The sequence below is a fragment of the Lissotriton vulgaris genome, chromosome 9 (assembly GCF_964263255.1).
Source record: "Lissotriton vulgaris chromosome 9, aLisVul1.2, whole genome shotgun sequence".
Classification (NCBI taxonomy): Eukaryota; Metazoa; Chordata; class Amphibia; order Caudata; family Salamandridae; genus Lissotriton; species Lissotriton vulgaris.
The window spans coordinates 547,908,627-547,922,479 of NC_141697.1; the positions used below are offsets into that span (position 1 = coordinate 547,908,627).

General features: G+C 45.0%; 1 protein-coding gene across 1 annotated transcript in view; it reads left to right on the top strand.

Annotated features, from left to right (window-relative positions):
- LOC147691757 (uncharacterized) overlaps positions 1-11,776 on the top strand; it is a 51,965-nt gene extending 40,189 nt beyond the window's left edge. Inside the window, exon 3 of the mRNA XM_086938050.1 lies at positions 11,054-11,776. Within this exon, the coding sequence (XP_086794176.1) occupies positions 11,054-11,583 (530 nt within the window). The 3' untranslated portion in view covers positions 11,584-11,776. The remainder of the gene's footprint in view (positions 1-11,053) is intronic.
- Positions 11,777-13,853: the final 2,077 nt, after the last annotated feature.

The window sequence follows — 13,853 nt, forward strand, 5'->3', positions numbered from 1 at the left end:
GCTAAATGAACAACAGCCTCAGATGCTTTGAAAAAGCAATTTTACATGCTTAAAAGCATATAACCAATTCCCAAAAGTGAACTTTTACAATACAAATGTTAGGCAATGAGAGAGCTGATGATTTTGGGGTCCCCCCTAACCTGGGGGGAGGACCGAGCAGATGCCTTGAACACATAGAGCATAAACAAAAAGCACATTTTGTTGAACTTCAGTGGTGGCCCCATCCTCTTAGGACCACCCCAAGCACAGTTATTGGCAAAAAAACAATCCCAACCAAAGGTCCTGCAAAGCAATATGGGACGAGATTAGTACTGGGCAGTGAATATTATAGTATCCAATATCAAAATAATTCTACAAAGAGCTGCAGTTCACCTAGTTGTTACTAGATGTCCCTCACGAGTCAAATGCAAAGCATTGAAATTATTCTTACATCAAGCTGCAGTTCCACTAGTCGTTACTAGATGTCCCTCACGAGTCAAATGCAAAACCATTGAAACCCTTTCATCAAGCATTTGCATTTGACTCGTGAGGGACATCTAGTAACCACCAGTTGAACTGCAGCTCTTTGTAAAATTATTTTGATACTGGATACTATATAATATTCACTGCCCACTACTAATCTCATCTTTCTTAGTCAGCGTGAACAAAGGGTAAAACTGGGCGACTTCCTCTCCTCTGCCAAGCCTTTGCAATGTGGGGTCCCTCAGGGCCCTACCCTTTTCAACATATATGTGGGCCCACTTGCTAGGCTTCTAAGATCCTTTGGATTGGAAGTTTTGTCGTACGCTGACGACACCCAGATCATGGTCTCCCTCTCGCAATCTGTGGAGAACACGGCCTCTAATTTCAGGAATTGTATGGAAGCAGTGGCAGGTTGTATGAACTCTAATTTCCTCAAATTAAATGGGGAAAAGACCGAGGTCCTCATCTTTGGAGGTAAACAAGATGTCTGGTCGGCCGACTGGTGGCCCACTACCCTTGGAACATGCCCCAAGCCCTCCCCTGTTGCCTGTAATCTGGGTGTTATCCTTGACATCACACTCTCCTTTGATAAGCAAGGTAACAGGACTGTTTCTACTTGCTGTGGTGTCCTAAGGATTCTGAGAAAACTTGCACACTATCTCTCCCCGGAAGCACGTAAACAAGTCTTGGTGGCTCTCATCTCCCCTCGCTAGGACTATTGTAATGCCCTATATCTGGGCATTAGCAAAAGACTGGTCCATCGCTTACAAGTTGTCCAGAATGCAGCAGCAAGGTTTGTTGTTGATGCTCCCAGGTGGTCCTCAGGATCCTTAATTAGAAAGAACCTTCACTGGCTTCCTGCGCAGTCCAGGATAAACTTCAAGGTTCTAGTTCTTACTTTCTGTTCTCTTCACGGATCTGGTGCAGAAGACACTAGGTCTCTTGTGTCCTTCCACACCCCGGGCAATAAAATCCTTCTGTCTGTTCCTCGAACCGCCAGGGCCAGATGGGGAGGGAAGGCTTTTTCTTCCCTGGCCCGAAAGTCTGGAACCTGCTTCCTGCAGAACTCAAGGGCCTGCATCCCTAGACTTGTTCCGTAAAGGTCTAAAAACTTGGCTCTTCGCAGAAGCCTACCTGTAACCCTTCATCTCTGTTCACATCTCACTCAGCTGTTTTCCATCCTATGCGCCTTGATGCCTCCCGGCAAAGTCGCGCAATACAAATTCCACATTCATTCATTCATTCATTCATCCCATAATGCTTTGCAGGGCCTTTGGTTGGAATGTGTTTTTTGGCAATAACTTTGCTTGGGGTGGTCCTAAGAGGATGGGACCACCACCAAATTGTTCAATAAGAAGTGCTTTTATGTTTTCAAGGCATCTGTTTGGTACTCCCCCTATGTTAGGGAGGATCCCAAAATCCTCACCTCTCTCACTTCTTGCTAATTTTTCAGTTTCACTTTTGTGGAAGTACTATATGCTTTTTAGCATATACTTATTTGATCATAACTTATACTGTGCAGAATGCCATTTGCAATTATTTTGCAATTTTTTCACAGTGCATACAAGTACACAGGTTCATCAGCTACGGCAGACTTGAAGTTCAAAGTATATTACATGAAGCTATGTGTAGTGCTGCTATGCAAACTACCCCAGGTCTATCCAAAATCCCCATGGTCAGATGTCCCCTCAGTCTGTGTGCAGATGGAGCAGTGTAACTTCTCATTTAACGCTGCATCAGAAATACCAGTGCTTGAAAGTGACTACATTCATGCGAACAAACAAGTGCGAGAAGAGCAAGTTCATGGGGCTGATTTCTTTTGGTGCAAAAAGGCTTCCCACTCTTCCTCTTGTGTTTAGCAACTGGGATTCCCACAGTTGTTGGGGTGTCCATGTTTGACTAAGCCTGGACTGCGTCATGCCCTCTTGGGCTCCCACTAGCAAGTGGGGTATTATAAGTGCCAATCCTCCGATGCTCTGAGGAACACGATACAGTGACAGGTTCAGGTTCAACTGCAGGGGTCGGATATGCCCCTCTAGGATGAGGACTGTTCAGTAGGCCCTCACTACCCAGGGACAATCGGCACTGAGTCAGTTCGATCTCACCTGATACAAGACTAACCACGCTCTCCAGCCTCCTGTCAATGCTACTGGTGATAGGGCGCAAGGACAATATGCCAATATGTTTCCCCATATTGAATGCTCTGAGTCAGTTCTTGTCAGTTATGATAGATTTAATGGTCCCAATAGGTTGATGCTAGCAAACACCTACCTTGTGCCTCTTAGTGAATTTAACTTGAAAGAGGGGTGGCCCAGCCCAGCCTCCTCTGGGCTCTGACAGGCAGGGACGGGCCCGCCCTTGGCCCGGGTATGTTCCAAACGCAGCCCGCGCGCGTCCCATGCAGCGGAAGCTATTGGTTTAATTTATGCGCCTCTTGCGTGGGAAGCACTACCAGTAGTGCGGAACGCCTGGGAAATGGAGTCTCTGGTCCCGGCTCTTACCCCGATGCAGCAAAGGAGAATCCTGCGCAGTGGAAGCTCTCGGTTTAATTTATGCGCCTCCGGGCACGGGAAACGCTGTCAGCTGTGCGGGGATCCTGGGAAGTGGAGTCCCTGGTCCAGGCTTACAACCCAATGTGGCAAAGGGGAGTCGCCAATAAAGAGTTTCATTATAAAGGAGATCAGCGGTAAAAAAAAGTCTCAGCAGACCATGAATCCAGCTCACAAACAGCTAAAAAACACTTCACATACTTACCTGCCAGACCCATCTGTTGGGCACTGCCTGATTGCCCTTGAGTCGAGTCCTATCCTACATGTGGGTTATTCCACTTAGCCACTGACATAACTCTGAGATGCCTGAGACTGAGCGGCATGCCTAAAGAATACCATTGTCACTCAAGATATTCTGTCCTAACACTAGATGGAAGCTGGGCTCCACGCAGGTTGTAGTGATGTTGATGAAAAATAGTATCATTTAACAACGATTGCCTGCCATCAAAGGTAAAAAAAAGGTTGGCATTTTGAAATGCTCGTCTTTTGGTTGGTAAGGATAAAAGAGCAAGGTGTCATTGAATTTCGAGTTGATTAAGACCATCTCACCTCAGGCGGCTGTGGACATTAAAAACAAATATTGAGAAAAAATCTAATGGTAAATGTGAATTGAAGGAAGAAAGGACTACTCTGCCCATATGGAACATCATGAGAAACTCTGAGGTGCAAATGGGTTGTAATTCACCCATGCGCTTCAACAATGTCGAGGCCATCAGAAATGCTATTTTCACAGGAGGCTATTGATTAAACTAGTTAGCACATCAACTAGCCAAGACCAGATGTAGGTCCAAAGGAGTTGGAGGCGGGGTGAGGGTGATGCCACACTGAGAGGAATGGATTAGGAACTTTAGATCTTTCTTTCTGTCTTTGATAGTCAAGGCTTTTAAGAAATCGCATATTTGCGATTTCTTAAAAGCAAATGCAATTTTAGAAATCGCAAAAATGATGCAAATTCTAAAATTGAATGATGCATTCCAAAAAGCTATTTTGGAGTCGCAAACGGCCGATTTTAAGGAATCGCACCGTTTGCGATTCCAAAATACTTTGATGCATGTGGGGGGATACCCTTAATCTGAGCAATTATAGAGAGAGGTGCCAAAGGCTCCCTCCTTCCACGGATAGCAAGTCCATACTCTGGAGTGGCAATGTAGGTTGAATAAATCAGAGTACCAACCCTGTGAGGCAAGGCTGGAACCACCAGAATCATAGAGCACCTGGACTCTCGCTGATCTTCGAAAGAATTCTCTGCATCGGAGGATTCAAGGGAAACATACAAAAAAAGACATCCATTCCATCATCAGGCTTTTCCCTAGGAATATGTGCTGCTTGTGCAATAAAGAAGCAAGTTGGAGTTCAGACTGAAATTAGCTGGAAAGCAATTTATGGGTGGTCATCCCCAGATTTTTTTTAAATGGTGTTATGTTTTTCCACTTATTTCTCTTTTTACCCTTTACCCCTCTCTACCTTTCTCTGCCTGACTACTCACAATATCTGTCCTGTTTTCTATACCTCACTTATAAATTTAGCCCGCCTCTATCTCAGCACTCTCTCTTTACTTTTCAACTCTCTTCATTTCTCTCAACCTTTCCTTTCTACATGATTGTCTCTGCCTTTCTCAGCTGTCTTTCTATCTTACCTCTCTCTAAACTCACCCAGATGTACTACACCCTCTCGCTATATTTCCTTGCCCTGTGTCTAGCTTTCTCTACTTCTGTACCTAATACTAGAAAAATATCTGCCCCATTATCATACTTTCTCTGCTTGCTTGTTCCAACCTATATGTAGCTATCTTTCCAACTACATCACTGTTCCTTCTTTATATTATATCTATCCCTACCTCACCTCTCTATCAACCTACTCTTTGTCGCAACCTCATTTTCCTCCTCTACTTTATTCCTCACTACACCGTTCTCATTACCTCTCTGTACTACTCCTCTCTCCTAACCCTCTCATTTCTCTTACTCATCATCCAGATATGTTAAGAGTAGAGGAGGGACAGGGCATGCAAAAAGAACTAAGGAGACAGTTAAAATTGTTTAACATGCTCAGGAATGGAATAGACAAAATCGAAAGAGAAGTGCTTTGAGTTTCTCTTGTCCAACGAAAATGCCAGTTGTGAACGGAGATTTATTTATGAATAGTATTTTCGGCAATTCAAGCTACAATTGCAAGCACTATGTCACATCTTAAGTGAAAATTATTGGCTGGCCTCTATAAAGCCACCAAGTTGCCCATACCATGTCAACTTTCTCTAGGACAACAGCAATAAGGTGATGGATGGAATACACTGGCAATGGCTTGGGCCGCATCCCACTCCACCATTTTTGCCCACCGTGTCACCTCAGTTTGGACCCAGCCATATGTAAATCAGACTTTACCCTGCTACAATCGGAACAGTGCAGCCCAAACTCCCAAGCCAATTCCTCCCTGAACCAGAATACAAGCAACCTAGGACCGGTTCAACGAGGATCTGGCTTAGTGCAGGCTCAGGACAGATTCGCAAATATGTAGCTGGCTCAAAACTGAGGTGGCATGATGTGCACAATAATGATGAACTGGGATGCAGGCCCAATAATTACCAGAGGATGGGATTAATTCAAGCATCTATCCATCACTTTTTGTACAATTTAGTGTGTCGACCTAAGTGGGATGGGTATGCCCAGACTTGGGTCTTGAAGACATTGACAGTGGAACCAAGCTGTACCAGGCTGGTGAGCCCATAACAAGGGTGAAACCAGTCATAGTGGAACATGGTAGGCAGTTCGGGCTGGACTTCTCCCATTGGAGAAGGGTCAAGACTTATTTTCATATAACTGGGTTCAAACTGAAGTGGGATGCTGAGCAAAATAATAATAGATTGGGATGCAGCCCGAGTGATTACCAATGACTGATATTAGTGATCATGTAACCCCTTACCTGGTAAAGACTCTAGCTGGCCACAGATTCCTTACCTTAGAACAAATCCAAGGCGCCAGACTGGATCCAGTACTTGTTCATGAGCAGTACCCATGTGCGCCGGTAATTGTTCGGCTCCACACAACTTTGTCGTTTGTCCTGAAAGTGATGTTTCAGTGCTTATATAGGCGCCACCCCTGCATGCTAACATCAGTTTCTCTTTGCAACTTCCCATGCCAGAAGCACAGAGCCACAAAGAACCCTGAACGCTGGTGCATAAACAAGGTCCTCGAAAAGGAAAAAAAAAACCTGAACTCCAAAATGTGTCCACAGAGCGGGAGGATGGCTAATGTGTTACCTATGTACCTTGTTCATTTTATTGAGAGTTCTAGCCACAGATTCTTTACCATACATAAATACACAAGCAATACTTCCCGGAGATGGGATTGCACCACGTAGTATACTAGAAAGTCCCGTCGAACTGAGTGGGCACAATTACTGTCACTCCAGATCTGACTTTACAGGTTTGTAAACCTTTGAAGTGAGCCCACGTTGCTGTCTGACAGATATCCAGGACAGGAAGTCTGCGATTTATTGCAGTGGTTGCAGCCTTGGCTCTGTTAGAATGAGCTTGCTAACCTTCAGGGGGTTGTTTTTTGGACACTGCATAGCAATTCTTGTGCAGAGCACTATCCATGGTGAGATAGCCAGTCTGTACACAGCTTCCCTTTCTCGTACTAGATGTACCACAAAGAGTTGATCATCCACCCAGAACTCTTTTGAGTGGAAAAGCTATAACGACAGTGTTCTTTTGGGGTCCAGCCAAGGGAGTCTCACCTCTTCTTTTAGAGGGGTGAGGTAGAGTGCATAAGGTAGGCAGGGTGATGGACTGGCATACTTGAAAGGGAGTTACCACCTTCTGTAAGAAGGATGCTCTAGTTCAAAGGACCAGTTTTTCTAGCTAGATGGTAAGGTACAGAGGTTTTGCAAATAGTGCCTGTAGATCATTGACTGTGCAGATGTTATCACCACCAAGAAGACCGTTGTTATTGTGATGAGCCTGAGTGGATGGTTATGAAGACGCTCAGAAGAAGCACACGTTAGAGATGTCAGGTCTATATTAAGGTCCCACTATGGCATAATGAAGAGTACATGTGTTGGAGACCTTTCAGAAACCTATGCATAATTGGGGACTTGAACAAGGATGTCCAATATGGCAACCGCAGAAATGTTGAGATGGCAGAAAGATAGCCTTTCAAAGTGTCCAAAGCAGAGCTCTGCTGGGCTAACGTAAGAAAAACAAAATCTGGCTCCAATGACAGGCATATACTTTTTTGGTGGAGGGACACCTGGCTGTCAAGATAACATGGCAGACTTCGGGCAGAAGGTCGAAAGCTGTCAACTGTTGCTGCTCTATTTCCACGCATTAAGATGGAGTGTTTTCAGGTTCGGGTGCAGACATTTGCTGTGCTGCTGCAACAGAAGATCCTCCCATGTCTTGGTGTCCTGGCCATGCTCAGGATGCTATAGACAGACCAAATGCGGGTTTGTCACCAACATCTGTTAATGACAGGTGCTGCATGGCTGAAACCCTGCCTTTCTGGTGGACTTCATGTACACCATGGTCAGTCAAAAGGTGACTGGGGGCAGCTCTTCCCTGGATTTGGGCTGACTGGCATGGAAAAAAAGAAATAACGTCAGCGCGTAGGGGTGACACCTATATAGGCACCACACATGCCACTTCTGGTACCAGTGACACCAAGCAGAGCAGAACGACACCACCTACCTAGGGGTACTGCTTACAAAAATAATTCTGGACCTAGTCTGATGTCTGGGATTATTCTAAGGTAAGGAATCTGTGGCTAAAATTCTATCAGATGCAATCATTATATCAATCACTTTTTGTACAGTTTAAACTTCTTTAAGAGGCAGTACACAAGCTAACAGGGACAGTGAATCCTCAGCCTGCGCATACGTGGCAAACTTCAACACTTCTAACACACTCGCACAACAGTCTTAACCATTGTCTTTCTCATCTTATGAGCAAATGGAGGGTAAACTAAGTTAGACGAGAGAAGAAGTGGTAGGTGATAAGGTAGAGTTGGAGGAATATCAATGGCTGGGAAAATAGGGACTGCGCCCTCTATCCTACTGATGCACCCCAAAAGAGAATGCAGCAGAAGTGTATGCCATCATAGAATGCCGCACCATCTTAGTTGCGAAAACCATTGTCCCAAACATGTATATTGATTACAATAGCATGCAATTATTGGCCCTCCTTTATGTGTTAAATGTGTTGAGAGATTAATTCTATGCTCTTTCCTGGAGATACGTAACATTTACTCCAAAGTGCCGGTCGACACCACAGGGATAATATGTTCTTATGATAGTTTAACCCCCAACCCCACTGTAGCCAACCACACAAAACCCGCTAAAGTGTTGATGAAGAAAGGGAATGTGCAACATGTTCAGCCCTATGTGCACAGTGGCATGGATTGGTGGCTGAAAATAAAGACTGTTCCTTGTTCCACAACTTCTATAGTTGCCTGTAGTAAAGCAGTACTATGTCAATATTGAAAACTAAGAAAATATATAATCTAACTGTGATAATCTTTCTGTGATTAGTTTTTAATCCTCATTTGATGTTTGATATATTTGATATTTAATCATTTATATAGCATCCAAATCACCCAGTCAGGGGTATATCTGTTCTAGGACTGCTAACTTCAGCCAAGCAAGCACACATCAGAACAGATAAGTTTTAGCAGCTTACTAAATTGTAAGTAGTCCGGACATTGATGTAAGTGAAGGGGAATTTGGTTCCAAAAAAGGGGGGCTAGATGTACCTTACAAATTTGTCTGATAGATATTAGGACCCAGGTCATAAAGAGCTTTGAAAACAGTGCAGTAGATCTTAAATGTAACCCGCTTCTGCACTGGGAGCCAGTGTAGGTGTTGCAGAAGGGGTAAATATGCCATTCTGGGAGGGGCATTGGCTACTAGGCGGGCCGTCGTATTCTGGACTACCTGCAATTTGTTTAAAGAGGCTTCTTTGGCTGAGACCAACAAGGCATTGCAGTAGTCCAGGCAGCTCAACACTAGTGCCTGGATCAGCATTTTCCGTGTAGGGGAGGGGAAAAAAGTGAAGACTCTGCTTAGTAGAATAAGTGTGTGAAAACATGCCCAGCAGTATTGATGGCATGCCTGACCATTGTCCAGGGCCATTCTGATGTTATTGGTTACTGCTATCAGGGTGGACTCGGTGCCTTTCTGTCCCGGAAGCCTGGCTGCTAGACATCCAGGCAATTCCATAAATTCAGATAGGTATTTATTTCTGTGTTTTTCCAGAAGCTTGCTCTGAAGGGGGAGCAAGGAAATAGGGCAGTAGTTGGATACTTCGTCCATGGGAGCTTTTCCCAAGGTTTTTCCGATGGGAACAACTTGTGCTGCTTTCCATTCAAGAGGGAGTCTGCCTTCCTTCAAAGAGCTGTTGAGAATGGTGCAAATAGGGTCAGCAAGTTGCTTAGTGAGCAGGGAGGTGGTCTTAGCAGGGATGACATCTAATGGAGATCCAGATTTTACTTTCTTTAGTTGAGATTCTAACTCATCTGGTGTGAGTAGGGGAAAGTTCTTCAGCAGCAAAGCATTTGATGTAGTCGGCGAGTGCTCTGTCAAGAAACCTCACTGGGTACCACTAGTCGCTGTGATTTTGTTATAAATCGTATCGATTTCTGGATAAAGTGATTTGCTATATTGTCACATAGAGTTTGGTCAGGGGCCTCTTCATTGTTGCACGCCTTTGGGTTTGTAAAAGACTTTAGGATCTGGTAAAGGGTCCTAGGGTTATTACCTGGCTGCACAAGGTGCCTCGCAATGTAAAATTTGCGGGCAGATTTTAAGTTTTTGTGATATAAAGCCAGTGCTTCTTTATATCTTTCCTTTTTCCTGTGGGTCATGTGAGCGGCACTATTTTCGTTCTAGTTTTTTACAATGACTCTTTTGGGACCGAAGGAGGGGAGAATACCAAGTAGTTTGGGGGCATTTGGGGGGGTGAGGACATTGTTTCAACGGGGCTAAATAATCAACTGTAGAGTTTATGACAGTGTTAAAGTAGGCCAGGTGTTCCTCCACATTATCAAAATCAGGATTCCAGGAAGGAATTAAGTTCTGGAACTGATCAGCTGTAAGTTTATGCTATTATCTAAACCACTGCATAGAGTGAGGATTAGGAGCAGAGTGATCTTTGGGGCTACTAATTTGAAATTCTATCAATGAGTGGTCTGACGATGTCAGAGGGCATGTTTCTCCACAGAGTTAATAAGAATTAGATTCAATGTATGCCCTGCAGGGTGAGTAGGGGCGTTGTTAATCTTAATAAGGTTGAGTGTAGCCGGGCCTGCCAGGCATGCTGGGGCATCATGATTAGCAGTATTTTTGTGTTGGTCGGAAAGGCATCATAACCCCCTATAGACAGTGTTTCCGCCATCGGGATTACGATGTCGACTTCCAACAGCCTTTCTGCGTCGGCCTGTCCGACATGGAAAGGCTGTCAGAAAGTAACTTTGGGGGCCCATGGCAGGGCCCCCTAGCCCCTACGGCCTACGGTTGGTGGCCAAGGGGGTACCTATGGAACACCCCCTGTAAAACCCTGCACCATGGTGTGCCTGGGACTGGGTGCAGGGTTTTCCGCACACACCCCATTTTCCCATAGGAACCTGTGTTTTGGCCAGTTGTTGGGAGGAACACGAGCTCCCATAGGGAACAACAGGACGCCGACCAAACAGTGTTCAGTTGCATCGTTATACAGCAGTCGGAACCGTCAACGGTGTGCCGGTCGGACCGGAGTCCGAGACGTTGTTGAGACGTTGTTGCTCGGAGGCAATTCCACCAATCGTAATCGGCCTGAAGCGTGTACAAACCAGGAGTGTTGTGTAAAAGGGGTGGCAATTCCGTTAAAAAAATCTATTCTACCAACTATGGGGGAATGCATTATAAATGAAAATGCGTGATGGGTCCTAGATAGTCTTGGTGTCATTATTGTGCAAGCAGTTTTCACAATTTTAAGCCGTGGTTTCACCAAATTGTCATATTTTGAGATGTGTCTTTGTCAAAGTCCTGAAACCTGTCTTCTCTGTTATTCTCTGCAGTGCTTTTCTCGGCTGCTCTTACCGAGGACTTGAAGGACGGTCCCTCACATCATTTAGAAGGTTTAAATCCGCAAGATGAATCCATCCAACTGCTGTCCCGGTCCAAAAGAGGTTTTGGAAAAAAAGAGTACGTAATGTACCATGGAACATCAGTGCCCGCTGCATTTTCCATCCTCAGCAAAGGTTTCACTCCATCCAAAGATGGCATGCTCGGCCGCGGAGTCTACGTTAGCAGGGATATAAGAAAAGTAGAATCATATCCACTGAATATACCTCCTCATGAGAGGGTCATTCTGAAGCTCAAAGTCCGTGTCGGCAAAGTGAAGGCGATCGACTGGCAAGGCCACCCCTTACAGAAAACGTGGCACCAACATGGGTATGACACAGCTTGGGTACCCCCCAATTGCGGCATGGTACCAAGTGGTCTGGAGGAAAGCTGCGTCTGGGATCCCAAGAGAATCAAAGTCATCGACGTTGTTAAAGCTCCGGCTAAGTACATGGCATCTCTGAAGTCAAAAATTCGCAAATGAAAGTGTCTCATCCTGCGTACCGATTGCCTTGTTATAGTCAGATTAAAAGACTGAAAGTCAAGTCTGGTAAAGAAAACGTGGCATAAATCTCATATGTACTTGACAGACATTAATGCATTGTGTCACTACTGCCTGTTGCACAGAACAAAAAACATAAATACAAAATAAAACAAATCCAAATAACATAGCATAATACATGAATCATGTGTCTTTCTGAGTCGAGGCTTGAATCAGTGAAGCAGGTAAGCCAGTGACTTAGTTCAGCTCTGTAAGTTTACACCCCATGAAGGGCCGTGGCCACAGAAGATCTAGGAAACTGAGCAATCATAACGTATGAATGTTAGAAATGGGGGTCTCTAGTTGGCACAGGTAGGTACTTGTGACAAATAGGGCCCCTCCCCTCTAGTCAGAGTAAGGGGGTACGCTCCTAACATAACCCCTGCTCACCCCCTTGATAGCTTGGCACGAGCAGCAAGGCTTTATCTCAGAGGCGTTGTAAGTTAAGCATTTGTGACCACATACAGTAACCCAATGCAGGCAAATCCCCCAAGCAGCACTTCAGCTTGGGAATAGTCTCTCCTCAGTTTCTTCAGGTTCCTCTCCTCAGCAGAGGTTTTGTCTTGTAAGTCCAGAAGTGAACTAATTTCTTGGGATCAGGGTCCCAAAATGTATACCCCAGAATCCTTTGTCCTTCCAAACCAGTTCTGGAGCACTCTGTTTACATGACTCCTTTCTTTTCACAGTGCAGGGCAGAAACATCAGACACCCCACAGGAGGTGGAGCCAGCATTGTGAAGGAAAAGCACAGCCCTAGAGCGCTTTGTTGACATGATTCCTTCTCTCCTTTCACAGTGCAGGGCGGAGACATCAGACGCACCACAGGGGGTGGAGCCAGCACTGTGGGGGGGGAGGGGGGCACAGTCCTATTCAGGTCCCAGGTGCAACTCCTCCCTCCCATCTAGATGCAGATCTCTCTATTCACCACTGGGCTGACGCATTCTGTCTCCTGGAATCCCCCAGCCCTGTCACTCACACACTCCAGACAAAGGAATGCACAATCTAGCAGAGGCAGGCTTGAAAGGTTAGGCAAGAAAATACCTACTTTCTAAAAGTGGTATTTTCAAACACAGAATATTAAAACCAACTTTACTGAAAGATGTATTTTAATATTCTGAGTTCAGGCATACTAAACTCGAAATTCTACCATGTTCTCCGAGTCAGTTAGGATTATAAAAGGTAATAACTCTAACAGCCCATTCTGGCCCATGGAGAACAGGTAGCCTTGCAATAGTGAAAAACAAAAAAGGCTGTAATTCACTATTAGGACATGCCACACACATCAGGGCTTGTCCTACCTTATACTTACAATGCACCCTGCCCTTGGGCCTATCATGGGGGTGACTAATATGCAGAAAAGGGAAGGTTTAGGGACTGGCAAGTGGGTGCACTTGCCCAGTCAGCATGACAGTACCAGACTGCACACAGGCTCTGCCATGGCAGACCTTAGACACATTTGACAAGGCCGCTTCTGTGGGTGGCGCAACCAGTGCGGCAAGCCCACTAGCGGCATTTGGATTTACACTCCCTGAGCACTTAATGCACTGTATTAGAATCTGATTAGTAAACCAAATATTCAATCATGGAATCCCCAATGAATACATTCATTTACATGAGGGAGAGCATATGCATCTTAGCACTGATCAGCAGTGGTAAAGTGCCCAGAGTCATAAAACAGCCAACAACAGGTCAGAAAAAATATAGGGGAAAGGCAAAAAGTTCAGGGATGACCCTGCAAAAAGGGCCAAGTCCAAAAATGAAGTTTCCACAAGGACCACTGTAGGCACAGGAAGTAGGGAGGGGTAAATGGGTCAAATTAGAAACAGCTGATAATGCTTTTTACATGGGTTGGCCAGTTGAAGATCAGTCCACCACACATGGCGGAAGAAGCAAAAATCAAGCTTTGGCAAAGGCAATACGTTTCGCCTTCTGTCTTTGCCAATGTTGGCCTTGTGGTTTTGCAAAGGCTGCACAGCACTGGCCAAAAAACTAAATAATTAATTATTTTTGATGCCGAACAGGTTTGGAAAAAAAAGTTTTCAAAAAAAGACGACATGCTTACGCACACATATATGCATCATAAGGATCCACGCTCCCTCTCACCACCTATGTGTCATGACCCAGCAGCTTGGAATAGCAAATAACAAAAGTGCACTGAAATGTATTTTTCATTGAAAGGAGTCACCCAATAACAAAATTCAGCTGCTGTGCCCT